The sequence below is a fragment of the Temnothorax curvispinosus genome, unplaced genomic scaffold, assembly GCF_003070985.1.
Source record: "Temnothorax curvispinosus isolate PA1 unplaced genomic scaffold, ASM307098v1 QBEX01000740.1, whole genome shotgun sequence".
NCBI lineage: Eukaryota > Metazoa > Arthropoda > Insecta > Hymenoptera > Formicidae > Temnothorax > Temnothorax curvispinosus.
The window spans coordinates 945,309-960,968 of NW_020210520.1; the positions used below are offsets into that span (position 1 = coordinate 945,309).

The 15,660-nt window shown below is 33.4% G+C and overlaps 5 protein-coding genes across 8 annotated transcripts in view; 3 read left to right on the forward strand and 2 right to left on the reverse strand.

The window, feature by feature from the left end:
- The window catches only part of LOC112457171 (spectrin beta chain, non-erythrocytic 5), a 61,310-nt gene extending 60,160 nt beyond the window's left edge, over nucleotides 1–1,150 (forward strand). For all 4 annotated transcript variants that reach the window (XM_025020109.1, XM_025020089.1, XM_025020102.1 and 1 more), the window contains one exon: nucleotides 221–1,150. In XM_025020109.1, the coding sequence (XP_024875877.1) occupies nucleotides 221–463 (243 nt within the window). In that variant the 3' untranslated portion in view covers nucleotides 464–1,150. The remainder of the gene's footprint in view (nucleotides 1–220) is intronic.
- Nucleotides 1,151–2,390: 1,240 nt separating this feature from the next.
- LOC112457221 (THO complex subunit 7 homolog) lies at nucleotides 2,391–4,223 on the forward strand. Its single transcript, XM_025020150.1, has 4 exons — nucleotides 2,391–2,503; nucleotides 2,667–3,091; nucleotides 3,187–3,369; nucleotides 3,821–4,223. Exons 1-3 carry the CDS (start codon nucleotides 2,494–2,496, stop codon nucleotides 3,316–3,318), a joined length of 567 nt encoding a protein of 188 aa, XP_024875918.1. The 5' UTR covers nucleotides 2,391–2,493; the 3' UTR covers nucleotides 3,319–3,369; nucleotides 3,821–4,223.
- LOC112457213 (alpha-ketoglutarate-dependent dioxygenase alkB homolog 6) lies at nucleotides 3,431–4,914 on the reverse strand. The gene is made up of 5 exons (XM_025020145.1): nucleotides 4,754–4,914; nucleotides 4,503–4,679; nucleotides 4,250–4,357; nucleotides 3,828–3,926; nucleotides 3,431–3,742 (listed from the first exon to the last, which is right to left on the reverse strand). Exons 1-5 carry the CDS (start codon nucleotides 4,799–4,801, stop codon nucleotides 3,485–3,487), a joined length of 690 nt encoding a protein of 229 aa, XP_024875913.1. The 5' UTR covers nucleotides 4,802–4,914; the 3' UTR covers nucleotides 3,431–3,484.
- A 136-nt stretch (nucleotides 4,915–5,050) lies between these two features.
- On the forward strand, nucleotides 5,051–10,964 carry LOC112457192 (lisH domain-containing protein ARMC9-like). The gene is made up of 16 exons (XM_025020118.1): nucleotides 5,051–5,620; nucleotides 5,713–5,874; nucleotides 5,971–6,100; nucleotides 6,195–6,256; nucleotides 6,430–6,651; nucleotides 6,781–7,019; nucleotides 7,092–7,470; nucleotides 7,556–7,726; nucleotides 7,808–8,056; nucleotides 8,210–8,521; nucleotides 8,630–8,760; nucleotides 8,978–9,062; nucleotides 9,141–9,379; nucleotides 9,958–10,025; nucleotides 10,476–10,506; nucleotides 10,771–10,964. The coding sequence occupies exons 1-16, from the start codon at nucleotides 5,576–5,578 to the stop codon at nucleotides 10,889–10,891; spliced, it is 2,646 nt and encodes an 881-aa protein (XP_024875886.1). The 5' UTR covers nucleotides 5,051–5,575; the 3' UTR covers nucleotides 10,892–10,964.
- Nucleotides 10,965–11,534: 570 nt separating this feature from the next.
- On the reverse strand, nucleotides 11,535–12,846 carry LOC112457755 (prisilkin-39-like). Its single transcript, XM_025020977.1, has 2 exons — nucleotides 12,835–12,846; nucleotides 11,535–12,752 (listed from the first exon to the last, which is right to left on the reverse strand). Exons 1-2 carry the CDS (start codon nucleotides 12,844–12,846, stop codon nucleotides 11,535–11,537), a joined length of 1,230 nt encoding a protein of 409 aa, XP_024876745.1.
- Nucleotides 12,847–15,660: the final 2,814 nt, after the last annotated feature.

A 15,660-nucleotide genomic window follows, 5' to 3' on the forward strand; every position in this document is an offset into this window, starting at 1 on the left:
TAGAACATTTTTAATTTACTTTGTGAACCGGAACTGTAACCACTATTATATTCTCGAAGATGTATATTTTAGAATGTTACTAAAACTTATTGATACGTTATATGTATTTCAATTAAGGCAGTTGCGACAATCATAACGATTACTTAGCGCAATTGCAAATCTATAAATCTCACTGTCTTTTGTTTATAAGCCCGAATAATGAATTCGTATTCTTTTACAGGGTGTACAACAACAAAACAATACTTTCACTGGCAGACCGACGTCATTGCCGCCTTATGTCGCTCCGCCAGCAGCTCCGCAAACGAGTCCTCCAAACATCGCAGTGGTGGATAATAGAAGAGCGTCTGAGAGTGGATCAGAAAGCGAGCAAAGCTCAGGCGGCAATCGGAAAGATCGCGATTACAAACGAAGTTCCGTATTGAGTAATCTATTCGGAAGACGTAAAAAACCTTCTCAATCGTAACGCAACCTCCGGGAACTTTCACACGAGCTATTAATTTAAATGTGGGTGCGAGGAACAATTTTTCTCGAACGACAAAAAAAATAAAGCAAACGACAAAATTCCTACATCATCGAAGATTTAAATACCGTAACACTTTTGCTAAACAGTACATAATAATTTATTTTTCTTCTTGTGAGGACTATTGTAGTAATTTCGTTATCAATTTGTGCAATGATTTTTAATATGTTGTACTTCGATACCGCAAACGTAACTAAATATGTAATAAATTTTCGGATATTCACGATCGAGATTGATCGCTGATTATAATCAAAATATATTCCTACTTATAAATAAGTAAAAAATCAAAAGTTATATCAAAGGAGTTAGAAAAATATAAATATAAAAAATTAAAATTTACATTTTCATAAATAAAGTTTCATCGTTCAGAAATTCATATTCTTCAAAAATATGGAGCTCTTAGATAACATCGCGAATTATCGAGATTCCCAATCTTATTGATGGATTTTGTATATTGTCTATGCAAAAGTAACATTTGTGAGAGAAATAATATTTGTGTTCCTAAAAATTTAATAATTTAATTAACTGTCATAATCCAAGGATCAAATTATGGAATTCTTTAAATTATGGAATATTTTTTGCAGACGTTATTGAAAGATTATTATTAACATTAGACAATATTTCAAAATAATTTTTTTACACTAAAAAGAAAATATACAAAAATATGCAGTATACACTACTTATTTTTGTGTATTTATTAATGATCCATGAAAAAGACATCCTTCAAGATATCTTTTTTTATGACAGTTGAATGATAACAAATTTCAATTATTGTATTGAAAAGAACAAACATACTTTTTTACACTCAATGTTAATTTCTGATCTAATAATAACTCTCTGTTACGATTGTAATAACAACTGAATGATGAATTCTGATGTGCTGAAGACTTACGAGAATATCGCAACGAATACAGTGACGTTTTGTAATATAAAAAAAATTACAATTCCGCAAAAGAAAAAGAGGTGACCACTACCGGGTTTATTTGAGATGTACCTGACTTTAAGAACGAAGTGTGTAGGATGACTTCTGTTTCCGGAGATTATCTTTTTCTTTTTTTTCCTTTTTAAGTTAAAAAGTATCAACAGAGACGTTAAAATGCCAGAAGGGTGTAATGTTTAAGTTGTAGATGTCATAATATATGTTGCAAATATTATATATTTGAAGACCCACATGTGGGACCAATGATCTTAATGTATTAGATACCAGAGATAGACATATTTTTTGATGAGGACGAAATATTATATATTCTCGAGCGTTATACCATTTCTTATGATAATGGTGATGTTACGAAATGTAAAGTGTATTTAATACAATAAAAATTGTATACTATGCAGGCGTTTTATCGCCGTCCCGCATGTAGTTATAGAGAGAGAGAGAGTGAAAGAAGGTCAAAATATAATATTATACAAACAAAAGAGAAATTTATTTGCAAAATCCGAACTACATTTATCTGCAATACCTAGGAGATGCATTATTTAATTTATGAACCATATTAATTCATTAACTATTTACAAGAAAAGGCGAGTAAATAATAGCAATTATTTACATAAAAAATAAATAAATTTTAAATTTTCAAAAACTATGCGCAGATTTGCGCAAAGTTTTCGTAATTTCATTCAAATCTAATTATTAATTGTGTAATTTTATCTTGATAAAAGACAATCCCCTTTTTCTTATCCTTTCCATGTCCTTTTTGTAAATACCTTTTTTAGATTACAATTCTAACAATCGATATATAAAAATGTAAAAGTATTTTTTCTTTTTGTGCGTTGATATTTGTTTTTCAAAAATATATATTTCTTTTCTCGTTACCATCCGTACTCGCATTTTGGCTTGTAAGTTCTCATCCCAGCCGTACATACGTACAACACTACGCCAAGATGGCGTATTTCATTAATGCAATCGTGTAAATGTACACATTACGTTCAATTGTTTCTTGGTTACAAGTGCTGACAAGTGCACGCGTCTAACAATGGTTGATGGTAAATAACATTTCAAAAATAATATTACGACTGCAATATTTACTGCCATAAAAAATTATAACTAGCCCTCGGGCAATAAAAGATTTTATGCACATTTTTCTTTTAATAAACTGTATATTGTGCAGGCGTAACATATCATACATATAAATTTTTCATTTTGCAGAAGAAGTAATACGCCGGCGACTGCTCATAGACGGCGATGGGACGGGAGACGATCGTAGGATTAATATGCTATTAAAATCATTCATAAAATGGATCAACAGTTCCGACGTGGACAACACGCTACACGAAAGAATGCTGTCACAATTGGCACAATGCGAATTTGCACAGAAAAAATCCAGGCTAGTCTCGAACATGAGTCGAGAAGAGTTAAAGAGCTACGAGCAGCTGTCGAAGGAAATCGAGATACAAATAGAGAAGGCCAAGGAAGACATAGAGAAAACTAAGGCGGAACTGCAGGATGCCAAACGCGTGAGGAAAAACAGGATAGAGTACGATGTACTGGCCAAAGTCATTAATGAACAACCAGATCGATTGGAAACGCACATCAAGCTCGATACATTGCAACAAGAGCTGGGTGCTTTAAAGGTTTGAGGATATGTCACCACCTGTATAACCTTTTCTGTTTGAAATAGTAGTTATAAAAAAGATTGGTTAATCTCAAAATCATTTTTCACACGCAGGAGAAGTCAGAACAGCTGGAGCACAAATTAGAAATGCGTCGTAAACAATTCCACGTTTTAATATCCTCCATACACTCTCTACAAGGAATGTTAGACGAAGGTAATGAAGAAATGATGGATGAAGGGATGTGAGCTTTGAAAACACAGATGTACAAATTCAAATATTGTGCAACAATTTATGAAGTAAGTTCATCTCACATTGATTAGGCTAGACAACAATGATACAAGACATTACACGACGGCATTCTGCGCAATTATTTATTATAGGTTTTCCAAATTTCGATAATGCACATATGTATCAAAAAATTTTTAATTTCAGTTTGCTAGTTTTCGGCACATGTCTAATAGTTAAAGACAGCCTAGTATCACGTTTGATTACCTCTTCCTCTGTAAACTTTTCAGCACACATGTGTAGATTTTTTATCGAAGATTCCGATATGCTATCTGCATCTCTTTCGGCTATAGAATGCAAATAATTGTGATACAAATCCTTCTGTAGGACTAGCAGACTTCTGCGTTCTAGTAGCAAACTGAATTCTAACTTGGGTTGTTGTTGCTGCAGGAATAATATACATTGTATTAAAATATGTATCGTTACCTGACAGTCCTCTTTATTGACTATTGTATGTTACAGTATCTACCTCTGTTATTTCCAACCGTTTGTAAAAGTCGAGGAATGTATGGGAACCACAACTGATAGTGGTTACAACAGGATAAAAAAGCGGGCCATCTGAGTGTGCCTGATGAAGATATTAGATGCTTTCCATTTACATCAAAACTCAGATAATTCTCACTTGTGACGTCATCCTATCCTTTTTGGGAATTAATGAATAATAAAGACAGAATGACATCACAAATGAGAATTATCTGAGTTTTGATGTAAATGGAAAGCAACTATTACGTTACTGTTCAGTATGTGCGCTATCTATGTATATATTCTGTATTTTCTCTATTCTGATATATAGATAGATAAACGTAATTTGTACTTTATAACAAAGAAAAAACATACAGTACATATACAATGTACTTTCACTTTACACTGCCTCTTTCATTCACAACATACCATTATTCCTTGCCCAGATAAATATTCGTTAATTAAAACGTGATTAGGCAATATTCCTTTTTGAAAGGCATTCAAAGCTGCCACTTTATCAATGTATCTCTGAAGCCACTAAAATATCAGTGTCAATATTTAATGCATTCACTTAATAATAAATGTAAATGATGCGTATAAAGTTGTAACAAATATAGAGGAGCTTTCGGCTTTTCTATATTTCTTAATCAATTCCAAGACATTTCACGCTCTGTCTACCTACATCAGGGATCTCTTCCGCTATCATCCCTTTGGGATGCGGTATGCCACCCCAGTTCTGCAATCTACGGTGGCTTAATTGCGTCCATTTTGGTTGCGGTACGCTGTTTACGCATTTTATAATCTGCCTCTCCTCCTCCTCGGTAATAAAATTCGGTATGTAACACGCAGTGTCAGGGATCTGTGATTTGCAAGCGGATTCCTAATGAAATATAACCTCCGAGTTAAATGTACGAATCAAGTAACGAGAGAAACCTCTGAAACGACGGCGTTGTGCAACGGAGAACCCTCTTCCTCGGTCATTTTTTATAATTTTCCTAAATTGTAAGAGCCGTGTATGTTGTACTCCGTGTAAAAATCCCAAATCGCGCGGATCGATAAGTGTCGATGAACGATAATGTAAACAACTGTGGCAATCGAGGACCGCGTGCACACGTGCGCGTGCGTGCGAATGATTGATGAAACTTGACAGCTAGCAGAAGCCTCCGCGGTGTAGTACGCAGCCGTAAACGTCAAAACGTTTGTTTTCTTCCGCGGATCACATGGCAATGGCAAATTACTAACTCCGTTTACGCGGACGTCGAAACGTCGCGATAAAAAAATCGCTCGTGACAAACGTATCCCGTCTAACAAGCGCGAATTTTTAATTGTAAAAAATTGGAGCCCCGTTGCGACAATCGTGGAATATACACGTTGCCCTGCTGCTGAAATGCCGTATGCTGATCAATATATAGTGTATTTGCATAAAATCGATTAATGAAGCCTAAACTGACACATTCTCTGCGACATGAGTTTGTCAGAGAAGAATACCTGTCGAGTTACGTGTGTCGGAATAAAGTGAATAATAACCGAATGTCAGTGGAGTAAGCAAAACAAAGATATTAATAATTAAATGATGATTTACGTATCACCGTTTTGATACATAGTTTGGATACCAGGATACATAGACAGGAGTTTGATAAATAGATTGTTTAAGTGTTGGTTTGCGAAATATACAAAATTTATTTATAAATTTTACAGTCCTTTTCTTAATGACGATACTTCTAGGCAGAGCAAGATACATACTGAGTTGTATCCATGAAGAATCAAATGGCTGATAAAAACATCAAAATAATACATCAGGTATAATTAATAATATTTAACTGCAACAGCTTTAATATTATATTTAGACTGATCTATGTTTTTTAAATTTCAATTGAAAAAATGATTCGCAGTTTCTTTTGGATCATGATTTTGAAAGCACTGCTGAAGCTTTAGTTCAAGAAGCTTCAAAAATGGGCTTTCAAAATTTGGGACATAAATTAGGAGAAGTAACAGATCCCTATGTTCAACTAATGTTGTGCCACGATACTGGAGATTATTCAACATTTTTCCAAGTAAAGAATTATTTACATATTAGTTATTAAAAGTTTAATTTATATTCCAATTGAATATCTCTGATCATATTGCACTATATGTATATTTTCTTTTAGTTGTGGAATGACGTGTTCTCTGATAATATTAAGCAATGCGAAGAATACAAAAAGCTAACATTTTATTTACACGTATATTTTGCTGTACTACCTAAACGTAAATCACACGCCGATCGATATAAAGAATATGGTAAAAAAAAGATAATACTATATTATACATATATGTATAATTTTTTATATGTTTAAATAACAATTTTTAATTTTTGCTATGGATCTTACATCAGAAATAAGTACACTGAGATTGTCTTCAACAGAAAAAGATCTTATTTCGGAAAAGTGCAAGGAGGTAATTTGAAATTTTTTAAATAAATTATCTAAACAAAAATTATTTTCTGTGTTCTTGAATATTTTCTTATTATTATATTTAATATAAAATGCTTAAATTTAATGTGATAATTTATACGTTACATTCAATACTTAAAAAATAATTAGTCTAAAGGTATTATTAATGACAAACAGAACAATGCCACTGAAATCGAAAAAAATAGTATGAAACAATTGCAAGATTATTTGAATGGGGATGGCAAGGAATTAGAACATGATACAGAATTACAAACGTTTTATGCACTACCGTTTATTGAAGATCTTTATGCAGATACTTTTTTCTCCAAAGTGTTAGAACAAGATTGGTTAGACGAGTTATCAAAAAATCTAGATTCGTTTATCACACGTCACAGACGAGTAAGCAAACTCATGATCAATAGTTGAACTCTATATTATATTTATATACGATAATAATATGTACGATAATATATATAATTAAAAAATATTACGTAAAAATCATAAATATATATAATACGAAATTTGTAGGAATTAATCGATTTAGACAATATAAACTCTAATAAAGCACAATCGCAGAATCTAGTACAGGTTCATACAACCATGCCAGCAACAAAAACAATAACCGTGGAGTCGGATGTTACGCAAAATAAGATTAGAAAGAATAATGTGCCAATTGTGCCAAACGACAGGGATATACCTATATTTCTAGAAGATCATGACGATGAGGAGCAGTATAGTTTTTTCAACAAAACAAATTTAAAATCGAAGTAAAATACCTTTCCTTCGATATGTCAGTAAAGAGATTGGAAAATGTCTTATTCGTACATTATCATTTACAGAAGCACACAAACGCATATTACTGGAAATCAAATTGCTGTCAATAATTCACGAGAAGATGTATTGTATCCGGGAGAAAGCGTTAACAGTGTGTCGAAGATCATGCACAAGTCAGATAAAAGATTGATTCAATATAATCGTGAATTAGCGTTAACCAAGTCTCATTTATACAGTATTCATACAAATTATGAGAAATTAAAAGTGAGATTTCACAAATTACACGCGGACTATCATAAACTGATAGACGTTGCCGGGGAATTAACGGTGGCGTTGGAGAATTCAGTGAAAGGGCAAGAAGTTGATGTGCAACGAACACTCGAGATCTGCATGAAAATATTTCCAGATTTGTTTGATCAAAACATAAGAGAGACTTATTCGTATGTAAGTAAAACGGAGAAAGAAAGAAAGATCATGGCGTATTCTTCTATAAACTTTTCCTTTTTAATGTATAGCTATTTTTTGATAGCCGTCCTTGTTACAACTCGACCGTATTGACATAAAAACAATTGCGCTGCCTAAACTTGATGTCTCAGTAGCGCCGGTACCTCCCAAATTATTGGATTATAAAAAGATCAAGTTACATCTAATTAACGGGGACGTGAAGACAAAGTTATTGCTGTTACAAGCATTGCGTTGGGTATACTGAGATCATCAATAGCTTTACAGTGGCGACGGTATCCAGTCATCTTTTGCAAAAATCTCATTTATATTTTTTTAGAAAATAACGCTCGTGCAGTCGGCAGAACAGGACGAAGTCCTACACGAATACATAACTCGCGATTTGTTGGGGCTTCACGGACAAATTGCCAGCGACAATGGCAAATCGATCCTACCGTGTCTGCTGACCGCGGGAGAAGCGTATGCCAGACATCTTTTGCAACAATTCACCGCACGATTGCTGAACACCCTGGCATCCTTCAGATGCGGAAGAGATTATCTGTCGGTCAGATCTACTGTCGTAAATGTGGTATGTTTCTACGTAAACTAACGGTTACATCCGTTCTTGCGATTATTTAAAATATTAGAATCAGACAAGTTTTGACAATGTTTATTGGAAGTTGCTAGAGATCATAAATTGATGGATGGCGATAATAAAGAATTACGATTCTCGGTATTTCAGACCTTTACTTGTCTCGACAATAATTACGCTGACGGAGTGGATCCTTTCGCGTGTGACATGATGGTGGCGATGTTACAAAAACTGTCTTTACGTAGACAGCAACGGATAAACATGATAGAGAGCGGACTGCTGGAATGGTTGATCAATCACCTACACGATAAATGTCGCATCATAAGTTTATACAGGCTCGAATACGCTACCGCACTTTTAATGAACCTGTCGTTACATCGATTAGCACAAGCCAGAGCGTCTAAAATATCTTCGTTACTCGTGTCTACTTTGCTCGTCCTTCTCTCGATAGATCATACATCCGTGAGTAAAATTTACACGCGTATTTAATGAAAATATATTTGTAGAGGAGAAAAAATTTTGTCTACAAAATTTAATATATATCTTTAAAATTTTCGTGTCGTTTATTAGTCACTACCGTACATCAATGGAGCACTAAACAATTTTTTAACCAATCCTATAATTAATGAGGAAGCGAAAAGAATTAAGCATTCGAATATATCGGAATATCTTGGTAGTAAACAGAAAACTGCGGAAATAAGGTACATGTACATGCATAATACATGTTTATATAAAATATGAGGGTTCTAATACCAGGGCAACATAATTTTCGCATTTAAATATATTTGACACATTTGTAATTCTTTCTTTTTATCGAAATTGCAAATCTCTGCTTTAATATTTAGAATTTTATATTCATAAATACGATTAAAAGATAAAACTTCTATTTTTGAAATGATAATAATTTCGGTATGACAGAAAACACCTAGATTATGTATTGAGGGTACAGAGATATGAAAATGTTAACACACCGCAGAATGACGAAACCGGGGATGATGATAACGTAAGCGAGTATATACGATGCGAGTACAAAAATATCATATAAATTTCGAATGAATTTAGACATTAAACATTTCCGTAGGAAGACTTGGATGTGTTGGAAAGTGAATTAGATGAAAACGATCCACTGCAAAATTATATCGGCGAATTGAACGGAGAAACGTTGCTTGCAATGTGTTACAGTGTTTCTACGAAAATTCCTCAAGAGACTGTAAACACGGATACGACTCTACAGCAAATATCTACGCTCAATCCTATCGACTTTTACGACAATCAACGCAATAATCATGTCTGTAATAAACATCCATATCCTGCGTTAAGGTATTTATATATACAGAATATATGTCCTAAAATTATAGTTACTCTTTCTGTACAGAAAATGGATAAATTGGTCTCAACTTATATTTATAAATTGATATATTCTATAGTAGGTATAATATCAAAATGCCTATCAAGCGCGATCAGAAAGAGCAACCATAATCGATACGAATTTGATTAGATAATCACCATAATCAACTTAAGAAAGAAATTAATTTAAGGTTTGGAATAAATAATAATAAACGAGATCAATTAAAACTACGCAGATCGGAGAATAGGATCAATGTAGGAAAATTACATGACGGAAAATTCAGAAAAACGGGATTAGAAAAATTGCCCTCAGAAACGATAAAATCTCCTAAGCGAAATTTCTCTGATAGAATACCTAACGATGCAATTTATTTATATGAAAATCAGACTTCCAAGTGTGTTATTAATTAATTAGAATGATTTTTGATGCAAAATAATTTTGATAAAAAATATTATAACACAGTTGTTAATTTAATTTACTTCGTAATTAATCTTGTAATTAACTTCTTATTTTTCGTTATTTCGTTATTAATAGATATATCGATTTACAGGAATAGCAGTGAAACCGCAGTGACATCTTCTACGATTCTTGTATCCGGTCACGAGAATAGCCAAGCAGGTACGTACTTCACATTCTTAGCTGCTATTTGAATAATAGCATATCCAGTATACTGCCACTCGTTTTGAACTGACTTAAAAATGATGAACTTGGCACATTAAGAGAATAATTCACAAGCAGTAGTATTCAGTGAAAGCTTTACAACTTTCCCTACATACGCAGAACCTTGAGAAAATTGGAGCACGTAACGAAAGTGATGGAAACTCAGATAAATATTAACCAGTTAGATGACACATTTCAAAATTGTTGGAACTATTTAAAAAACACTTTGCGTCGCTCGAAATGATAGTTTAGATTGTTTAGAATATATCATTTAATACGAATTAATTGATCTACATTTTTCCCATTATTTATGTGGCATTAAAAAACATGAAAATAATCAAAGAGAAATAAAATAATTAATATCTTACTATATAAATTCAGTAAAATTTCAAAATCTTATTTTTACAGAAATGGAGAAGTTCAGTAGCATAGCATCGCTGTGAGTAATACTTTATGCAATCGTTGCAGTTGTGGTTCATTTTTCACAGCTTTTGAATATTTATTTTTTGAAGCATGTGCTTTGTATTATTTGTATGCCTTGTATTATTTGTACATACAATATTGTCTTTTTTTATTATAGAAACTTACGTATTTTTATACCAAATGATGATATTGAATAAACTTTATATTTATTGTTTGTTAATAATGCTTCTGCTTATTTCCTGGTTATTACAAATCTATTTAGTGACAGAATTGTTTATAGGAATAGTAATAACTGTAACAGCAATATAATTAATGATACTTCATGGAAAAATGATCCTGAACTTGCTAAAGAAGAAGAGGCATTTTTAGCTAAGCCTAAATTATCAAGGACACCTCCGTGAATATTACGTCAAAAAAATGTTGAACATTAAAATATCATATAATTTTATTATATCAAATTTATAGAATTAGATGTGTGTGTGTATGTATAATAACTAAAATATTTTTATTATACAATATCAATGCCTACAGTGTATACTTATCATAGATAACATACAAATGTAATTTTTAGATAGTATTTAAAAAATAAATACAAACAGATCTTAAACGTGTTTATTTGCTCTGTATAACTTACCGATTAATATTAAATAAGTATTATTATTTACTAAAAAGTTTAATTTATAAAAACTTTATTTTTATTTAATCAATAATCTCTTGGTTCTATGAAAAAAGAAAACGCAAAGTTTCTCTGAGAAGAAGAAGGATTCTTGGCAAAAAAAAACGTATCAAGAATACCTTATTAATGTATGGCATAATAGTTACAAATTTTTGAAAATATATATGATTGAGAGATTAGAAAGGTAATAATATAAATAATTATTTAAACATTTACGAAAAATTGAACAACATTTTTATTCTGAATAACATATTGGAGAAATCCCTATTATAAAATACTTATAAAATAAATATATATACAAATCTCAAACACACATATCGACGTGCTATACTATTTAAATACGATCTTAAATCGAAAGAATAAGTTAATTAAGGATAAATAGACTTTTGCAAAAACATAGGACCACTGGTCCTGTATCGTCTAACTACAGCGGGATTGTCATCGTAAGTACTACTGCCAATGTATCCTTCAAAATTCGGCGAAGCGGAGAAACCATTCGCAAAACCACTCTTACTTCTGTAGCCGCTTACGCTGCTGCTGGCAGCGTAAAGCGGGTCGTCGGAGTAAACACGACCGGTATAACTCGGACTGCTATCTTTAATTATGATGACTTTCCCACTACCCTTGCCGACAGGCATATAATAACCATCGCGTTCCCTTGGCAGGTAAGTTACACCGCTATTCGGAGCGTAGCGAGACAAGTATTTGTAGCCGTATTTACTGGGTTTACCCGACGAATAGATACTGTGCGTCTTGGGGAAATTACTACCCAGAAATGACTGTCCGGAACCTGTTGACATGAACGACGGTATGTCGCGATTATAGCTCACGTGCCCGGCGCTTCCTCGCGTGTAACGCGTCTCGGACGGAATGGAAAAGATGCCGCTGTACTTGTTGCCTCCTTTCAAGTTCAACGGGTCGTTTTTCAGCTTTCCAAACGAGTATTCGCTAGTCAGACCGCCTGACGAATAAGGCGCGTAGATCTGATCAGCACTTTCGGAATAACTTGAGGAGCCGGAGGAACCGAGATATCCCTGTACGCCGCTATCGGTAGAGCCTTCGGGATAATTATCTGATATCCGGGTTGGCCTGTATCCGGAATAAGCGGGTATTCTTTTACTGCTGCTGGTGCTGCTAGCCGCGTACTGACCGAAATCGGAGTCTTTGTGAACCAAATCGCTTGTGTACGCGCTAAAGGCCGACTCCCCGTTATTATTACCGCCAATATATCCTCTGAGCGGCGTAGACGTTGCGCGAGTGGGTGTATTGTAAGATTCACTAGCGGAATTCTCATAGGTATTGGAATATCCTGCATATTCATTTCCGTGATCGTTAGCGGAATACCCGTTGTAACTGTTTCCTGCGTTACCTCCTCCTATATTATCCTGACTACCGGCGTTAATTAACGAGTGACTGCTGACATGGTTGGATAATTTATGATTGGTGTCTCCAGCACCGTAAAAGCTTCCACCGTTTTGATAGCCATCCTTCGATCCCAAGTATCCATTACTAGTAACGGTGTTACTATAATCATACCCATTGCTATCGCCTGCAGTAAAAGAATAGCCTACAACGAAATCGGGTTTCTATTGAAATGTGTGATACAATTTATTTCTAATTGAAGATTTCAATATATTGCTAATATTCTAAATTCTCAAAAAGTATTACATTTATGTCCATTTCTCTATCAATACGGATTAACTTTAATCTCCGCTTACTTACTTTTTATCTTTTTCTAATTCTTAAAACTTAAAAAAGGATAAAGAGTAAGTTAAATCGAGATTAAAGTTAATCTGCATAGGTAGAAATGGACATTAATCTTGCATGAATAAGATTTTTTAAAAATATATAGAAAGCAAAACCTAGATGCAACTTCATCAATACGTACTGTTTAGAGGCGGCTCCGCATTCGCAACTATCATACAACAAATTATCACTGCGCTCTAAAAAGATAAATTATTTCGTGAAAAACTAATCGACCTAATATAAAATTGAGAAAATACTGCCTGTATAATCACGCGCGAGTTATTCCAACAAAAATTTATTTCAGAAGCAAAGTAATATACACGACTCGAAAATTGAGGCAACAAAACAAAGCTTTATTCAAGATATCTTCTGACTGTTAAAGAGAAAATACAATATTTTTTTATTTCTCCAATTTCATTCTTAAATGCCGACAAATAATACATACACGTAGCATTACACGCAGATGTATAATAAACGTGCTAAATTACTTTGCTTTTCGAAATACTCTGCAGATATCCTCTACGTCACTTGAGTTTTGGTATCTACTTACTAGCAACATACTGATTCTCGCCACGTCTCAACAAAATCAACAATAGCTCAGTGTCAATCGAGTAAAAACTAGACACCTTTCTGGTGTCTACTAAAATGGAACTACACACATATTGGCGGGCAAAAGCGCTGTTTTCTGTTTTATACCCCCAGCAGCCCACTCCCTCGCCTCACGAAAAGGTAAAAGCGATCTCGGTGCGCACATACTGATGTGACATTGGTCGGGACCCGACCATACAGAGCGGAGAGAAACGAGTCAACCTGATTTAGCTCTTCGCTTTTACAGGGAAAGCAATGGGTCACCTCTCTGTGCAACCGCATAGTGAAGTATGAGGTGCAGTATTGCGACCTACCTACATGCCTATAATGCACGAAGGTTCCACGGAATAAATCTAGGAAGAATTGTCCCCGCCTTTACTCTACTACGATAATCAGCTGTATCATAGTATACTCTTTACATCACTGTGATTGCACGACATAGTAACGAATAAGTAGTTCTCATAACGGCCTATATGAGAAAGGATATCCTTAGTCACAAGTTCCCGGGTACATCAGTGATCAGATGCACGCATGAATTACGTATGATTTGTACTATTAATAAGTATACTATTTACTATTTCTTCAATAGAGCACAGAAGATATTAGTGTAATTAATCATAGACTGTAAAAAATATAAAATAGTACGATAAAAATCATTCTCATACGATTCTTTTTATTTTAATTATTTTTTTAAATAGTATGTGTGTGTGTATATACTATATGTATATAATTTTATTTTATTTAGTACCAACAAAATATCAATAAAATTTCCAACACTTCTTAAAGATAGTATCGAGATATTATCTATTGTTGGAAATAACTTCGATTTCAATTATACAGCGAGGTATAGTTATAATTGCTTAATTTAATGAAATATAAAAGTTTCATGTATGAGTTTCATGATAACAAATTATTCATTTAATCGTTTATCATGTAATCGATTCGATTTAATTATCAATTAATGAATATCTGGATATACGTCTACGGAAATCTTTGAGTTTAACTAATTGAAATTCCGGCCGGAGGATATTTAAGATGTATTTTACATACATACGTAAACCGAGTGTCTTGCTTGAATAATAATGCTGCTATCTGGAAAAGAAAGTTTTTCTCCGTTCCCTTAAATATAGCAAATTTAATGCGGGAACTTTATTTCTCACGGTTTGAAACTTTTACTGTAGAAAGCGTTGCATTTTCACTCACAAACGTTTAATTTTCTTTTTATTATTCACAGTAAATTAACCATATCAATAATACTTTGTATTTAACATTTATGTGTTATTGCGGCTATCGCAAGTCTTTTTTATTATTATTCTGTAAAAGGGATAGTCTGCAATCTCAAACAAATTGAATAAAGTAAAATTTATTAATCAATATATCATTCCTGATAAAGAGTTAATCGATAGATTGCAAAATAAAAGAGTGCATAGAGGAAATGAATCTCGATTGGAACAATTCGCGTGTGTCTGTACAATTGCCGGATGTATCTGCGGCGTTTCAAGTTCGTGCAGCCAGCTCGAAAGTTCGTAGACGAAGCAGAAAAAATTACAATCCCTTGCCACTTGTTCACGGAAGTCGAAATAGTACGTATATGTCTAAGTACACCTGTCCAATGTCCAGCGTTTATAGTTTTGCTCGTTGTCCTTTTTAATGCTTTCTACTTTCCGCGCACGCACGTGCGTTCGCATGTATTCATTCAAGCGCACTGATCCTAAGTTAACCAGATGTATTTCAATAGGTATACTTGGACGGCAATGACCCAGGCAGGTTGAATGTAAATGTCAATGTCTCTATTGTTTTACATGCGTGCTATATTCAACGTTAGCATGCGGATATAACGTTTGATATAAAAATAATGTGTATCTTTTCGAATCGTTGGAAACAATTCTGTATATGTGTGCACGAGTATCGCATATTCGATATATTAAACTAATTAATTTTTAAGACAAAGAAGGAGAAAAATATGCACACGATATTAATATTAATGAATAAAATTGAATATTTTCCAATTTGATTTAAATTCATCATTTAAATACATTTAAATATACGCTAATTAAAATTAAGCTCACTTTATATGATTTATAATTCAGGTCAGAATTATAAAAATACGTGACGCATATAAATTAAAAAATAAAATGTTATATCCTTCTTATATAAAAA

What these genes read in the sequence shown, in the direction of transcription:
- LOC112457221 (XM_025020150.1), top strand. An exon ending in AAGAGCTGGGTGCTTTAAAG is followed by an intron (nt 3,092 to 3,186) that starts GTTTGAGGATAT and finishes TTTCACACGCAG; the next exon opens with GAGAAGTCAGAACAGCTGGA.
- LOC112457213 (XM_025020145.1), bottom strand. Translation starts at nt 4,801, where the DNA reads ATGACCGAGGAAGAGGGTTCTCCGTTGCACAACGCCGTCGTTTCAGAG. An exon ending in TAGCGGAAGAGATCCCTGAT is followed by an intron (nt 4,358 to 4,502) that starts GTAGGTAGACAG and finishes CTGATATTTTAG; the next exon opens with TGGCTTCAGAGATACATTGA. An exon ending in TATCTGGGCAAGGAATAATG is followed by an intron (nt 3,927 to 4,249) that starts GTATGTTGTGAA and finishes TATCTTCATCAG; the next exon opens with GCACACTCAGATGGCCCGCT.
- LOC112457192 (XM_025020118.1), top strand. Translation starts at nt 5,576, where the DNA reads ATGAAGAATCAAATGGCTGATAAAAACATCAAAATAATACATCAG. An exon ending in TGTTACAAGCATTGCGTTGG is followed by an intron (nt 7,727 to 7,807) that starts GTATACTGAGAT and finishes ATATTTTTTTAG; the next exon opens with AAAATAACGCTCGTGCAGTC. An exon ending in AAACCGGGGATGATGATAAC is followed by an intron (nt 9,063 to 9,140) that starts GTAAGCGAGTAT and finishes ACATTTCCGTAG; the next exon opens with GAAGACTTGGATGTGTTGGA.